The 14,783-nt window shown below is 51.1% G+C and overlaps 1 protein-coding gene across 1 annotated transcript in view; it reads left to right on the top strand.

Moving 5' to 3' along the window:
* Positions 1-14,783, top strand: part of TMEM259 (transmembrane protein 259) — a 71,419-nt gene that overhangs the window by 25,052 nt on the left and 31,584 nt on the right. Inside the window, exon 3 of the mRNA XM_060232824.1 lies at positions 6,734-6,905. Within this exon, the coding sequence (XP_060088807.1) occupies positions 6,734-6,905 (172 nt within the window). The remainder of the gene's footprint in view (positions 1-6,733; positions 6,906-14,783) is intronic.

Below are 14,783 nucleotides of genomic sequence, written 5' to 3'. Positions count from 1 at the left end.
TCCTCCCTCACAACAGGCACCCTGTGAGGTGGGTGGGCCTGAGAGAGCTCTCCCAGAATTGCCCTTTCAAGGACAGAGAGTGGCCTACACTCTCCTTTTCCTTCCTCCCCCACAACAGACACCCTGTGAGATGGGTGGGGCTGAGAGAGCTCTCTCAGAAGCTGCCCTTTCAAGGACAGAGTCTCAGAGCAGCCTACAATCTCCTTTCCCTTCCTCCCTCATAACAGGCACCCTGTGAGGTGGGTGGGGCTGAGAGAGCTCTCCCAGAATTGCCCTTTCAAGGACAGTGAGCGGCCTACACTCTCCCTTTCCTTCCTCCCCCACAACAGACACCCTGTGAGATGGGTGGGGCTGAGAGAGCTCTCTCAGAAGCTGCCCTTTCAAGGACAATCTCTGCCAGAGCTATGGCTGACCCAACGTCATTTTAGCAGCTGCAAGTGGAAGAGTGGGGAATCAAACCTGTTCAAGTTACGTCAGTCACAGGATTTAGATTCTCGTCAGCACAATTTGCAGCTTCACTCGCTTGCTTGAGCCACCTGGAAGAGACCCTCTGCTATGTTTTAATGGAGGGTGGGCAGTAAAGGGGGTTGTGTGGAGTTGCCCAGGTCCAGGTTTCCATTTTATTTTTAAAATATTTTTTTGCTGCAGTATCTGTATTTAAGCTTTCTTACATACCCTAGGTAGCCAGAATGAGCGGGTTTATTTTTACTTCATTTCCTGCCTCATCCCAGGTGGGCCAAAGCGGTTAAACCTTTTTGTTAACCCAAATTAATTGCTTGTCGGAACAAGAGCCGTCTCCGTCTTCTGCAATCTAAACGCCTGGCATCCCCCAGTGGCAATTTATTGAATTTTACTTTTCAGTTGTACATAATTTGTTTTCCTCAGTTATGGTTCCCTGCTTTCTCTTTACATTAATAGCCACTCAGAGAGGGAACGAAACGAGCCCGGATCACTGCCGATTCCGAAGCCTGTATTTATTAATATTTGTTTTTTAGTTCTCTTGCGGGTTGCTTCATAAATAGAGCAGAAGACGAACGCTTCGCAGCTGAGAAAGGGAGCTTTCTTTGACTCCTAACGCTGCAACCTCGCTTTCCGGCTTGTGCTGGTTAATTTGGATGAACAGAACAGAAAAACAGCTGTGTGCTATTAATCCACTGATTTAGCAGTATATCCTCCAAACTCTTCTATTGTCTCAGTAAACATATATCGTGAACAACTTAGCAAAAGGTCCAGCGATACCTAATAATTAGTATTTTAAAAAAGGTAGAAGCACCAGTAATTTTTGACTCTGGGGTGACATCGCATCATGACGTTTTCACAGCAGACTTTTTAGGGGTGGTTTGCCATTGCCTTCCCCAGGCATCTACACTTTCCCCCCAGCAAGCTGGGGACTCATTTGACCGACCTCGGAAGGCTGGAAGGCTGAGTCAACCTGGAGCCGGCTACCTGAAACCAGCTTCTGCTGGGATCGAACTCAGGTCGTGAGCAGAGAGCTCGGACTGCAGTACTGCAGCTTTACCACTCTGCGCCACTGATGATTAGTATAAGTGTCCAAATAACGGAAGGACAATAGAAGAACTTTTGGTTTACTTTGCTGTAGCAGTGGATTGGTATTGCGCAGTTGTCTTTATGTTCTGTTTGTGCACTGTGCTGCCACTTCGCTAATTTTTGATGTGCAGGCGGTGGAGACCATCTTTCTGAGGCGCCATAACCTGCCAAATTTTTGATGTTGGGATTTCCCCTTGTGTAGTAGAATGAGCAGCGTTCTGGCAGGGGGCAGGAAGGGAAAGGAGATTGTAGGCCGCTCTGAGACTCTGTCCTTGAAAGGGCATCTTCTCGGAGAGCTCTCTGTGCCCCACTCACCTCACAGAATGTCTCTTTTGGGGGAGGAAGGGAAAGGAGATTGTAGGCCGCTCTGAGCCTCTGTCCTTGAATGGGCAGCTTCTGGGAGAGCTCTCTCAGCCCCACTCACCTCACAGTGTGTCTGTTGTGGGGGAGGAAGGGAAAGGAGATTGTAGGCCGCTCTGAGACTGTCCTTGAAAGGGCAGTTTCTGAGAGAGCTCTCTTAGCCCCACCTGCCTCACAGGGTGTGTTTTAGAGGAAGAAGGGAAAGGAGATTTTAGGCTGCTCTGAATGACCTTGAAAGTGCAGCTTCTGGGAGAGCTCTCTCAGCCCCACCCACCTCACAGGGTGTCTCTTGTGGGGGAGGAAGGGAAAGGAAATGGTAGGCCGGTCTGAGACTCTGTCCTTGAAAGGGCAGCTTCTGGGAGAGCCCTCTCAGCCCCACCCGCCTCACAGGGTGTCTGTTGTGGGGGAGAAAGGGAAAGGCGATTGTAGGCCGCTCTGGGATTCGGAGTGAAAGGCGGGATACAAATCCAATATCATCTTTCCAGTTTGGTGTAATGGTTAAGTGTGCGGACTCTTATCTGGGAGAACCGGGTTTGATTCCCCACTCCTCCACTTGCACCTGCTGGAATGGCTTTGGGTCAGCCATAGCTCTGGCAGAGGTTGTCCTTGGAAGAGCAGCTGCTGTGAGAGCCCTCTCCAGCCCCACCCACCTCACAGGGTGTCTGTTGTGGGGGAGGAAGGGAAAGGAGATTGTGAGCCGCTCTGAGACTCTTCGGAGTGGAGGGCGGGATAGAAATCCAATATCTTCTTTCCATCTTACCTGCAGGTGGCACTGTTGCTCTCCTTTCAGTCATCCTTCCTAAGGGCAGGCTGCCGTTGGCTTTGCATTCCCCCTCCCTCCCCTCACACGTGCTTTGAGTCAATATTGCTTTGCAGTTCGGAATAGTCGCCACCAACAGCATGCAGGGAATGCTCAGGCTCGGTTCTGTTCTGCAGCGGTTCCATAAGTTGGGCAGCCCCACTGAAGAAAATCGCTTCACGTAAAGGCCAGAATTGGGGTGTGGGCATTGCAGCAGGACAGGATCACAACTCTTTGAAGGAATTTCTTCTGCAATTCAGCAAAATTTTACTCCAGTAGCTCCATAGAGACCAGCTAGATTTTCAGAGATGTCTCAGGCTTTTCAAGAATTGAGGCTTGCTGCTTCATCATCATTATCATCATCACCCCCACCCCTCTTACAGCAGCTGCCCTTTCAAGGACAGAGTCTCAGAGGAGCCTACAATCTCCTTTCCCTTCCTCCCCCACAATAGACACCCTGTGAGGCGGGTGGGGCTGAGAGAGCTCTCCCAGAAGCTGCCCTTTCAAGGACAGAGTCTCAGAGCGGCCTACAATCTCCTTTCCCTTCCTCCCCCACAATAGACACCCTGTGAGGCGGGTGGGGCTGAGAGAGCTCTCCCAGAAGCTGCTCTTTCAAGGACAGAGTCTCAGAGCGGCCTACAATCTCCTTTCCCTTCCTCCCCCACAATAGACACCCTGTGAGGCGGGTGGGGCTGAGAGAGCTCTCCCAGAAGCTGCCCTTTCAAGGACAGAGTCTCAGAGCGGCCTACAATCTCCTTTCCCTTCCTCCCCCACAATAGACACCCTGTGAGGCGGGTGGGGCTGAGAGAGCTCTCCCAGAAGCTGCCCTTTCAAGGACAGAGTCTCAGAGCGGCCTACAATCTCCTTTCCCTTCCTCCCCCACAATAGACACCCTGTGAGGCGGGTGGGGCTGAGAGAGCTCTCCCAGAAGCTGCCCTTTCAAGGACAGAGTCTCAGAGCGGCCTACAATCTCCTTTCCCTTCCTCCCCCACAATAGACACCCTGTGAGGCGGGTGGGGCTGAGAGAGCTCTCCCAGAAGCTGCCCTTTCAAGGACAGAGTCTCAGAGCGGCCTACAATCTCCTTTCCCTTCCTCCCCCACAATAGACACCCTGTGAGGCGGGTGGGGCTGAGAGAGCTCTCCCAGAAGCTGCTCTTTCAAGGACAGAGTCTCAGAGCGGCCTACAATCTCCTTTCCCTTCCTCCCCCACAATAGACACCCTGTGAGGCGGGTGGGGCTGAGAGAGCTCTCCCAGAAGCTGCCCTTTCAAGGACAGAGTCTCAGAGTGGCCTACAATCTCCTTTCCCTTCCTCCCCCACAACAGACACCCTGTGTGGTGGGTGGGGCTGAGAGAGCTCTCCCAGAAGCTGCCCTTTCAAGGACAGAGGCTCAGAGCGGCCTACAACCTCCTTCCCCTTCCTCCCCCACAACAGACACCCTGTGAGGCGGGTGGGGCTGAGAGAGCTCTCCCAGAAGCTGCCCTTTCAAGGACAGAGTCTCAGAGCGGCCTACAATCTCCTTTCCCTTCCTCCCCCACAACAGACACCCTGTGAGGCGGGTGGGGAAGAGAGAACTCTCCCAGAAGCTGTCCTTTCAGGTACAAAATCTCAGAGTGGCCTACGATCTCTTTTCCCTTCCTCCCCCAGAATAGACACACTGTGAGGCGGGTGGGGCTGAGAGAGCTCTCCCAGAAGCTGCCCTTTCAGGTACAAAATCTCAGAGTGGCCTATGATCTCTTTTCCCTTCCTCCCCCAGAATAGACACACTGTGAGGCGGGTGGGGCTGAGAGAGCTCTCCCAGAAGCTGCCCTTTCAGGTAAAGAGTCTCAGAGTGGCCTACGATCTCTTTTCCCTTCCTCCCCCATAACAGACACCCTGTGAGGCAGGTGGGGCTGAGAGAGCTCTCCCAGAAGCTGCCCTTTCAGGTACAGAGTCTCAGAGTGGCCTACGATCTCTTTTCCCTTCCTCCCCCAGAATAGACACACTGTGAGGCGGGTGGGGCTTAGAGGGCTCTCCCAGAAGCTGCCCTTTCAAGGACAGAGTCTCAGAGGAGCCTACAATCTCCTTTCCCTTCCTCCCTCATAACAGACACCCTGTGAGGCAGGTGGGGCTGAGAGAACTCTCCCAGAAGCTGCCCTTTCAGGTACAGAGTCTCAGAGTGGCCTACGATCTCTTTTCCCTTCCTCCCCCAGCATAGACACACTGTGAGGCGGGTGGGGCTTAGAGGGCTCTCACAGCAGCTACCCTTTCAAGGACAGTCTCAGAACAGCCTACAATCTCCTTTACCTTCCTCCCCCACAACAGACACCCTGTGAGGTGGGTGGGGCTGGAGAGGGCTCTCACAGCAGCTGCCCTTTCAAGGACAACTTCTGCCAGAGCTATCGCTGACCCAAGGCCATTCCAGCAGCAGCAAGCGGAGGAGTGGGGAATCAAAGCCGGTTCTCCCAGATAAGAGTCTACACCAAACTAATAGAAATAAAATGCACAATTATATCATACCGAAACCATCGCGTGCGCCCCCCCTCCTCCCCGATTCCCTCCATCACTGGAGAAAATTGTCTTCCACAAAACTGGTCCCTGGTGCCAAAAAGATTGGGGACTGCTGTCATAGAGGATCGGTCCTCCCACCAATCAGAAGTGTCTGGGATTGCTTAAATGGAACCTCCACAGTTAGAGGCAGTGAACATCAGTTGTCGCAAAGCAAAAAATGGGGAGGGGAGGTGTTGTGCTTTGCATCACATTTACAAGCTTCTCAGTAGGCGCTGCGGAAAGCGAGATGCCGGATCCACTTGGGTCTTTCATGGTATTTGGCTTCCCACGAATCTGGGTCACCTTCTTGCGTGGGCGGGCCTGAATGAAGGTTGGGGCCTTTTTAGGAACGGAAGACCTGAACTCAGGCCTTCAGTGTCTAAACCAGCAACTGTTGGCCCTCCCCTGTTGGGATATCGTGCTTTGCAGACTGTGGTGCTCTCCTATTCATTACCATCGTTTCTTTTGGGCCGAAAACTGCTGTATCCCGTGAAATGTGTCCGTCCAGCCTGGCGTTGCACCTATTCGTTTTATTGTTTGATTTGCCAATTTTGTTGCGTTGTTTTAAATTTAAGCGGCAGGTGTTTATTGTTGTTCCATTTATGTCGTGATCCGCCCTCAGCCCATTATGGGGGAGGGCGGAATATAAGCCTACGAAATAAATAAACCGGCTGAGCAGCAACGTTCTGAAGCCATCGTAGTTCCTGAATTGCCATAAGCTGGGGATCCCCAACACAGGGCCAAGTGGGTAGCCACAGATACATGTTATGGTGTCTGTCAAGTATTTTTTGAAAGTGGGTGAGGCTTTTTCCCAGCGGAGCTTTTGACTGGCCACTGCAGATTTGAACTTCCTTGTACGACCTGAAGGTAAAAGTTGTATATGTTCATTTTGGCTAAGAGCCCCGTGGCGCAGGGTGGTAAAGCTGCAGTACCGCAGTCCAAGCTCTGTGCTTATGGCCTGAGTTGGATCCTGGTGGAAGCTGGGTTCAGGTAGCTGTCTCAAGGTTGACTCAGCCTTCCATCCTTGTGAGGTTGGTCAAATGAGTCCCCAGATGGCTGGGGGGGAAAGTGTAGATGACTGGGGAAGGCAGTGGCAAACCACCCCATTAAAAAGTCTGCTGTGAAAACGTCGTGATGCGACGTCACCCCAGAGTTGGAAACGACTGGTGCTTGCACCTTTACCTTTTTAATGTTAAATTTAAATATGTTCATTTTAAAAGGCATCCTGTGAAACAAAGCCTCTGTCTGACACATTGGAAGAACTGCATTTAGAGTTATGCATGACCCCGCTCCCTGAAATGTTGTCCGGCTCCGCCCGTTGTGGCAGCCGTTTTGTGGTTTGCCCTCCATCCGGTGTCATAATTCCAAAGGCGCCTGCAGCCTGGAAAAAGTTGTGGGGGGTGGGGTCCTTGACTTAAGATACTTTGCCCGAAATGAGATCTGTTTGAATTTTTCCTGATCCTAATTCTTTTTTTTTTCCCCCTCCCCCCGCTAATAGTTTCAGTTAGATATTGAGCCAAAGGTATTCTTCAAGCCGCCCCGGGCCGGCGGCGCCAAGGTGCCGGCCCAGAACAAAAGCCAGGAGTTTTCGTTCGGCAGCGAGACGGCCCCTAAAGGTATGCAGCCCCTCAGCGAGACCATGTCCGAGTTTGAGATGCTGGCCAAAGCAGGTAAAGAGACACGCCTGGGCCTTTGCTGCCTCCTCCCCTTCCCTCCTGCTTTCTTCTCACCTTTTCAAATCCTTCCTTTTTCATCTTCCATCGCCTCCTTGACGCTCATTGTTTTCATCTGCCCTTTGCGGTGACCCTTCTGTAGATTTTTCAAACCAGGGTTGGGGGTTTTTTTGGTAGCAGGAACTCCTTTGCATATTAGGCCACACCTCCTGATGTAGCCAATCCCGTGAGAGCTTACTGTGGGCCCTGTAAGAAGAGCCCTGTAAGCTCTTGGAGGATTGGCTACATCTGGGAGGTGTAACCTAATATGCAAAGGAGTTCCTGCTACAAAAACAGCCCTGGTTAAATCCCTTCAATTCCGCTGCCTGGCGGTGCTTGAAACCACATCTGGGGCTTTAACGGGAGCTGAAAATGTGGTGTTCTTAAGTTTGGGAGCAAATTGCATCTAGTGTGCGTTTGCGAAAAGCGTGCTACCTTTGACGTAACGGAAGTTCTCTCTGAAAGAGTTGGGATTAAATTGGCATCTTGCGCTTCTGACACCTGAAAAACAATCCTTCTCTTCCCCCCTTCCCGAATTAAAATTGCAGGCGTCCATCACTGTTTTGCCTGCACAGGTTGGTTTTGAGAATGTCTGTGATAAAGGATGATGTGCCCTGGATATGTGTCCCAATGGGAAGGCAGCTCACTTACTGCAGTGACCGATGTTCCCTCTAAGTTGTGGAGTCTTGTGAGCAAAAATCCTACCTTGTGAGCTACTGGCATGGAAGTGGTGAGCTCCTGCATCAATTATTGTGCCCTGGGGCCATTTTTCCTGAGCTAAGACAAAAATGTTTGAGGCTAAAAGACTGTGAGCTAGCTCACGCTAACTCAGCTTAGAGGGAACACTAGCTGTGGCAGTGTGAGAGCCAGTTTGGTGTAGTAGTTAAGCGTGCGGACTCTTATCTGGGAGAACCGGGTTTGATTCCCCACTCCTCCACTTGCACCTGCTAGCATGGCCTTGGATCAGCCATAGCTCTGGCAGAGGTTGTCCTTGAAAGGGCAGCTGCTGGGAGAGCCCTCTCCAGCCCCACCCACCTCACAGGGTGTCTGTTGTGGGGGAGCAAGGGAAAGGAGATTGTAGGCTGCTCTGAGCCTCTGTCCTTGAAAGGGCAGCTGCTGGGAGAGCTCTCTCAGCCCCACTCACCTCACAGGGTGTCTGTTGTGGGGGAGGAAGGGAAAGGAGATTGTAGGCCGCTCTGAGACTCTGTCCTTGAAAGGGCAGCTGCTGTGAGAGCTCTCGCCAGCCCCACCCACCTCACAGGGTGTCTGTTGTGGGGGAGGAAGGTAAAGGAGATTGTGAGCCGCTCTGATACTCTTCGGAGTGGAGGGCGGGATATAAATCCAATATCATCTTCTTCTTCTTCTTGAAGAGATGGAGTGAGCAGGTATCTGGGAGGGTGGGTAGTTCAAGCTGGATCTCTACATTGAGAGACACTCAGTTGGGTCAGGGCAAAATTAGGTATGCCCCCTGCAGAGGGTTGCCTGTTGTATACCTGTGTGAGTTGCTGCTCACAGCCAGCCACCTTCCATCTCCAGAGATTGCCTGGAGCAATGACTCATGCAGGTAATTGCTCATAAACACTCCCCTTCTGTACAAATTGCTTTTCCGGGTGTCTTAAAGGTGCTATTTGACTCCTACTTTGTTGTACTCTTCAGGGAATGAGATTTCCCTTCTGAAGGTCCATAGCTCCCCCGATCGCAGAACTACAATTCCCAGAGAGAGGAGTGGGTGATTGGGAGGGACGGTGGCTCAGTGGTAGAGCATCTGCTTGGGAAGCAGAAGGTCCCAGGTTCAATCCCCGGCATCTCCCACTAAAAAGGGTCCAGGCAGTAGGTGATGGAGATGGAGGGACGGTGGCTCAGTGGTAGAGCATCTGCTTGGGAAGCAGAAGGTCCCAGGTTCAATCCCCGGCATCTCCAACTCAAAAGGGTCCAGGCAGTAGGTGATGGAGATGGAGGGACGGTGGCTCAGTGGTAGAGCATCTGCTTGGGAAGCAGGAGGTCCCAGGTTCAATCCCCGGCATCTCCAACTCAAAAGGGTCCAGGCAGTAGGTGATGGAGATGGAGGGACGGTGGCTCAGTGGTAGAGCATCTGCTTGGGAAGCAGGAGGTCCCAGGTTCAATCCCCGGCATCTCCAACTCAAAAGGGTCCAGGCAGTAGGTGATGGAGATGGAGGGACGGTGGCTCAGTGGTAGAGCATCTGCTTGAGAAGCAGGAGGTCCCAGGTTCAATCCCCGGCATCTCTAACTCAAAAGGGTCCAGGCAGTAGGTGATGGAGATGGAGGGACGGTGGCTCAGTGGTAGAGCATCTGCTTGGGAAGCAGAAGGTCCCAGGTGCAGTCCCCGGCATCTCCAACTCAAAAGGGTCCAGGCAGTAGGTGATGGAGATGGAGGGACGGTGGCTCAGTGGTAGAGCATCTGCTTGGGAAGCAGAAGGTCCCAGGTTCAATCCCCGGCATCTCCAACTCAAAAGGGTCCAGGCAAATAGATGTGAAAACCCTCAACTTGAGACCCTGGAGAACTGCTGCCAGTCTGAGTAGACGATACTGACTTGGATGGACCAAGGGGGGTCTGATTCAGTAGAAGGCAGCTTCATATGTTCATATAAATGAGAATTGAAACCCATTCTAAAGTGGGACAGTGGCAGAGCATCTGCTTGGTAAGCAGGAGGTCCCAGGTTCAACCCTTGGCATCTCCAACTAAAAAAGATCCAGGCAAAGAGGCGTGAAAACCCTCAACTTGAGACCCTGGAGAGCTGCTGCCAGTCTCAGTAGACAATACTGACTTTGATGGACCGAGGGGAGTCTGATTCAATATGGGGCAGCTTCATATATGTTCACTGGAACCTGGTTTTAAGGAAGTGACGGTGGCTCAGTGGTAGAGCATCTGCTTGGGAAGCAGCAGGTCCCAGGTTCAATCCCTGGCATCTCCAACTCAAAAGGGTCCAGGCAGTAGGTGATGGAGATGGAGGGACGGTGGCTCAGTGGTAGAGCATCTGCTTGGGAAGCAGAAGGTCCCAGGTGCAGTCCCCGGCATCTCCAACTCAAAAGGGTCCAGGCAGTAGGTGATGGAGATGGAGGGACGGTGGCTCAGTGCTAGAGCATCTGCTTGGGAAGCAGAAGGTCCCAGGTTCAATCCCCGGCATCTCCAACTCAAAAGGGTCCAGGCAAATAGATGTGAAAACCCTCAACTTGAGACCCTGGAGAACTGCTGCCAGTCTGAGTAGACGATACTGACTTGGATGGACCAAGGGGGGTCTGATTCAGTAGAAGGCAGCTTCATATGTTCATATAAATGAGAATTGAAACCCATTCTAAAGTGGGACAGTGGCAGAGCATCTGCTTGGTAAGCAGGAGGTCCCAGGTTCAACCCTTGGCATCTCCAACTAAAAAAGATCCAGGCAAAGAGGCGTGAAAACCCTCAACTTGAGACCCTGGAGAGCTGCTGCCAGTCTCAGTAGACAATACTGACTTTGATGGACCGAGGGGAGTCTGATTCAATATGGGGCAGCTTCATATATGTTCACTGGAACCTGGTTTTAAGGAAGTGACGGTGGCTCAGTGGTAGAGCATCTGCTTGGGAAGCAGAAGGTCCCAGGTTCAATCCCCGGCATCTCCAACTCAAAAGGGTCCAGGCAGTAGGTGATGGAGATGGAGGGACGGTGGCTCAGTGGTAGAGCATCTGCTTGGGAAGCAGGAGGTCCCAGGTTCAATCCCCGGCATCTCCAACTCAAAAGGGTCCAGGCAGTAGGTGATGGAGATGGAGGGACGGTGGCTCAGTGGTAGAGCATCTGCTTGGGAAGCAGGAGGTCCCAGGTTCAATCCCCGGCATCTCCAACTCAAATGGGTCCAGGCAGTAGGTGATGGAGATGGAGGGACGGTGGCTCAGTGGTAGAGCATCTGCTTGAGAAGCAGCAGGTCCCAGGTTCAATCCCCGGCATCTCCAACTCAAAAGGGTCCAGGCAGTAGGTGATGGAGATGGAGGGACGGTGGCTCAGTGGTAGAGCATCTGCTTGGGAAGCAGAAGGTCCCAGGTGCAGTCCCCGGCATCTCCAACTCAAAAGGGTCCAGGCAGTAGGTGATGGAGATGGAGGGACGGTGGCTCAGTGGTAGAGCATCTGCTTGGGAAGCAGAAGGTCCCAGGTTCAATCCCCGGCATCTCCAACTCAAAAGGGTCCAGGCAAATAGATGTGAAAACCCTCAACTTGAGACCCTGGAGAACTGCTGCCAGTCTGAGTAGACGATACTGACTTGGATGGACCAAGGGGGGTCTGATTCAGTAGAAGGCAGCTTCATATGTTCATATAAATGAGAATTGAAACCCATTCTAAAGTGGGACAGTGGCAGAGCATCTGCTTGGTAAGCAGGAGGTCCCAGGTTCAACCCTTGGCATCTCCAACTAAAAAAGATCCAGGCAAAGAGGCGTGAAAACCCTCAACTTGAGACCCTGGAGAGCTGCTGCCAGTCTCAGTAGACAATACTGACTTTGATGGACCGAGGGGAGTCTGATTCAATATGGGGCAGCTTCATATATGTTCACTGGAACCTGGTTTTAAGGAAGTGACGGTGGCTCAGTGGTAGAGCATCTGCTTGGTAAGCAGAAAGTCCGAGGTTCAATCCCCGGCATCTCTAATTAAAAAGGGTCCAGGCAAGTAGGCATGGAAAATTTCAACTTGAGACCCTGGAGAGCCGCTGCCAGTGTGAGTAGACAATACTGACTTTGATGGACCAAGGGGGAGTCTGATTCAGTAGAAGGCAGCTTCATATGTTCATATTTGTTCATTGGAACCTGGTTTTAAGGGAGGGACGGTGGCTCAGAGGTAGAGCATCTGCTTGGTAAGCAGGAGGTCCCAGGTTCAATCCCCGGCATCTCCAATTAAAAAGGGTTCAGGCAAATAGGTGTGAAAAACCTCAGCTTGAGACCCTGGAGAGCTGCTGCCAGTCTGAGTAGACAATACTGACTTTGATGGACCGAGGGGATTCTGATTCAATATGAGGCAGCTTCCTATGTTCATTGAGAAATGGTTTAACAGGATAGAAAGTGAAGGCTCCATTGAAGTTGGACACCCCCAAAGCAAAATAGTTGAATGGCTTTTGCGTTTGAATCCCGGAAACAAAGGCAGTGGCCTTTTGGAAACCGCAGGTCCTGGAGAAGTTAAAAATCCCTCATCCGCAGCGTTGTGGGGACAATTCAAAGCTGAATAAGAACTCCACGGAGAAAGCAAGCAGAAGGAGACCGCTTCTGCTTAATTATTGACAGGGCTGTTCAGAAATTAAATCTCTCTGCAGCAGGGAGGCCCAAATGCATTTTCCCCTCCCCAGGTTTGCAACTAGAACAAGTTTTGATGGGCTGCTCTGATTCACCCTGTGACCCTTGGAGATCCCCGCCTTTCCAGGGAATAATCAAAGCCTTGGTAGAGATTCTCACTGGTTACATAGTATTTTTGAAGAGTGCTCCCTGTCTTCTTCCCCACCAAGGGCTCTCGAGGGAGCTTAAAGTGCAGTTTAAAATTGGAAAAAGGGAAAAATAGGATTATTTAAGGCAGTCATGACTGGCAGAACAGCAGCTGGCCCAAATAAAACTCAACCACCAGAGAAATTAGCCCAACAAAGCTGCAGACCGTGGCTTACAAAGAGGCGCTCGCGGCTGGCGAGTTGAAATCTGGTTCTAGGCAGCCAGTTGAGGGGGGAAGTTTTTAATTTGGAAGAGTTGGCGCCAGGCCTCAGATTCAGCAGGAGCTCACAGGAGCACAGCTCCTGAACCTTTCTGAGGGTTCCACCTATTCCTCCTTACCTACCTACCTTGTCCATTGAGTAGTAGGTGCAGCTGCATAACAATCCCTGGATTAGGAGAGTGGGCAGCCAGCCAGCCACCAGGGGCTTTGCCACGCCCCCAGCAGCCCTCATCAACCCCTGGAGAAGCCCGCCCCACCCTTTCTCCACTTCTTATGTGATTTTGGGCAGCGATGGCTTGCTGGCCTTTTGACTGGGGTGGGACCAGGAGAGCCCCATGTGATCGAGGCCTGCTTGGGCTGGCTGGATCTCTAGCCAGCCCAAGCAGGCCTCGCTCACCTGGGGCTCTCCTTTCTTGAGTCGCGTTGCTTTCGGATGGTGGGGGGGGGGCAGCATATGCTAATGAGTTATACTAATGAGCTCCACCACCTATTTTTCTACAAAACGACTCGTTTGAGGCACACTTGTTGTGATCTTTAAAGGAGTGTTTGGGTAGCAAGCTAGTAGTCATTTTGGGGGTTTTTTGCATATAGATTTTTATTAGTTTTTCCTTATATATTACAACGTTGAAATGACCAACATAGAGCCAAAAACAACCGTAATATCGCACTTCTCATCAGTTTCCTCAAGTCGGTCATTTTGTATAAACCAAATTATGCTTACATGCAGAGGTAGAAAATGAGCTGCTACTCCATATCTTTTGTTTGAGGGGTAAATCTCCGTTCTCCAATACTAAAACCTTTTTTAATTTGATAATGCAGATGCTCTTGCAAGTTTTAAGATTCCTATAACAATATTAACTAATAATTATAAATTTCACCTTTCAGTTTTTATTATCCTTATTATCCCCCTCGATTCACATAATATTCATTAAATACTCTATTTTAGATTGGCTAAAATAATCATAGAATTTCTTCCATTTATCTAATGCCTCTAGTCATTTTTAGGCGATTTAACATTTTTTGTGAACTGCTCTGCACAGCTGAATTAAGCAATAGGCATCTCTGAATTACAGGATCTTAAATCAGCATTCAGCGATGGCCAAGGAGGGAGTCCTGCGGGTCTCCTATGGGAGGGAAAGAAGGCCAGGCTCTTTTGGAGGGCTCAAAATTGGCACCTCCCAATGGTGACCTCGGCACCCATGAGGGAAGGAAGGCATTTGCCCCTTTTGCAACGGGGCGGGGGGGGCTTAGGAAAATGTTGTAACGTCTGCCTGGGAGGCATAGCAACATAAGAGAAGCCATGTTGGACCAGGCCAATGGCCCATCCAGTCCCACACTCTGTGTCACATAACAACATAAGAGAAGCCATGTTGGATCAGGCCAATGGCCCATCCAGTCCAACACTCTGTGTCACATAAGAACATAAGAGAAGCCATGTTGGATCAAGCCAATGGCCCATCCAGTCCAACACTCTGTGTCACATAAGAACATAAGAAAAGCCATGTTGGATCAGGCCAATGGCCCATCCAGTCCAACACTCTGAGTCACATAAGAACATAAGAGAAGCCATGTTGGATCAGGCCAGTGGCCTATCCTGTCCAACACTCTGTGTCACATAAGAACATAAGAGAAGCCATGTTGGATCAGGCCAATGGCCCATCCAGTCCAACACTCTGTGTCACATAAGAACATAAGAGAAGTCATGTTGGATCAGGCCAATGGCCCATCCAGTCCAACACTCTGTGTCACATAAGAACATAAGAGAAGCCATGTTGGATCAGGCCAGTGGCCCATCCAGTCCAACACTCTGTGTCACATAAGAACATAAGAGAAGCCATGTTGGATCAGGCCAGTGGCCCATCCAGTCCAACACGCTGTGTCACATAAGAGAAGCCATGTTGGATCAGGCCAGTGGCCCATCCAGTCCAACACTCTGTGTCACATAAGAACATAAGAGAAGCCATGTTGGATCAGGCCAATGGCCCATCCAGTCCAACACTCTGTGTGAAATAAGAACATAAGAGAAGCCATGTTGCATCAGGCCAATGGCCCATCCAGTCCAACACTCTGTGTCACACAGTGGCCAAAACCCAGGTGTTATCAGGAGGTCCACCAGTAGGGCCAGAACTCCAGAAACCCTCTCACTGTTGCTCCCAAGCAT

Source organism: Heteronotia binoei, chromosome 2 (assembly GCF_032191835.1).
Source record: "Heteronotia binoei isolate CCM8104 ecotype False Entrance Well chromosome 2, APGP_CSIRO_Hbin_v1, whole genome shotgun sequence".
Classification (NCBI taxonomy): domain Eukaryota; kingdom Metazoa; phylum Chordata; class Lepidosauria; order Squamata; family Gekkonidae; genus Heteronotia; species Heteronotia binoei.
The sequence above is the reverse complement of the archived record's forward strand: the minus strand, read 5'-3'. Positions and strand labels throughout refer to the sequence as shown.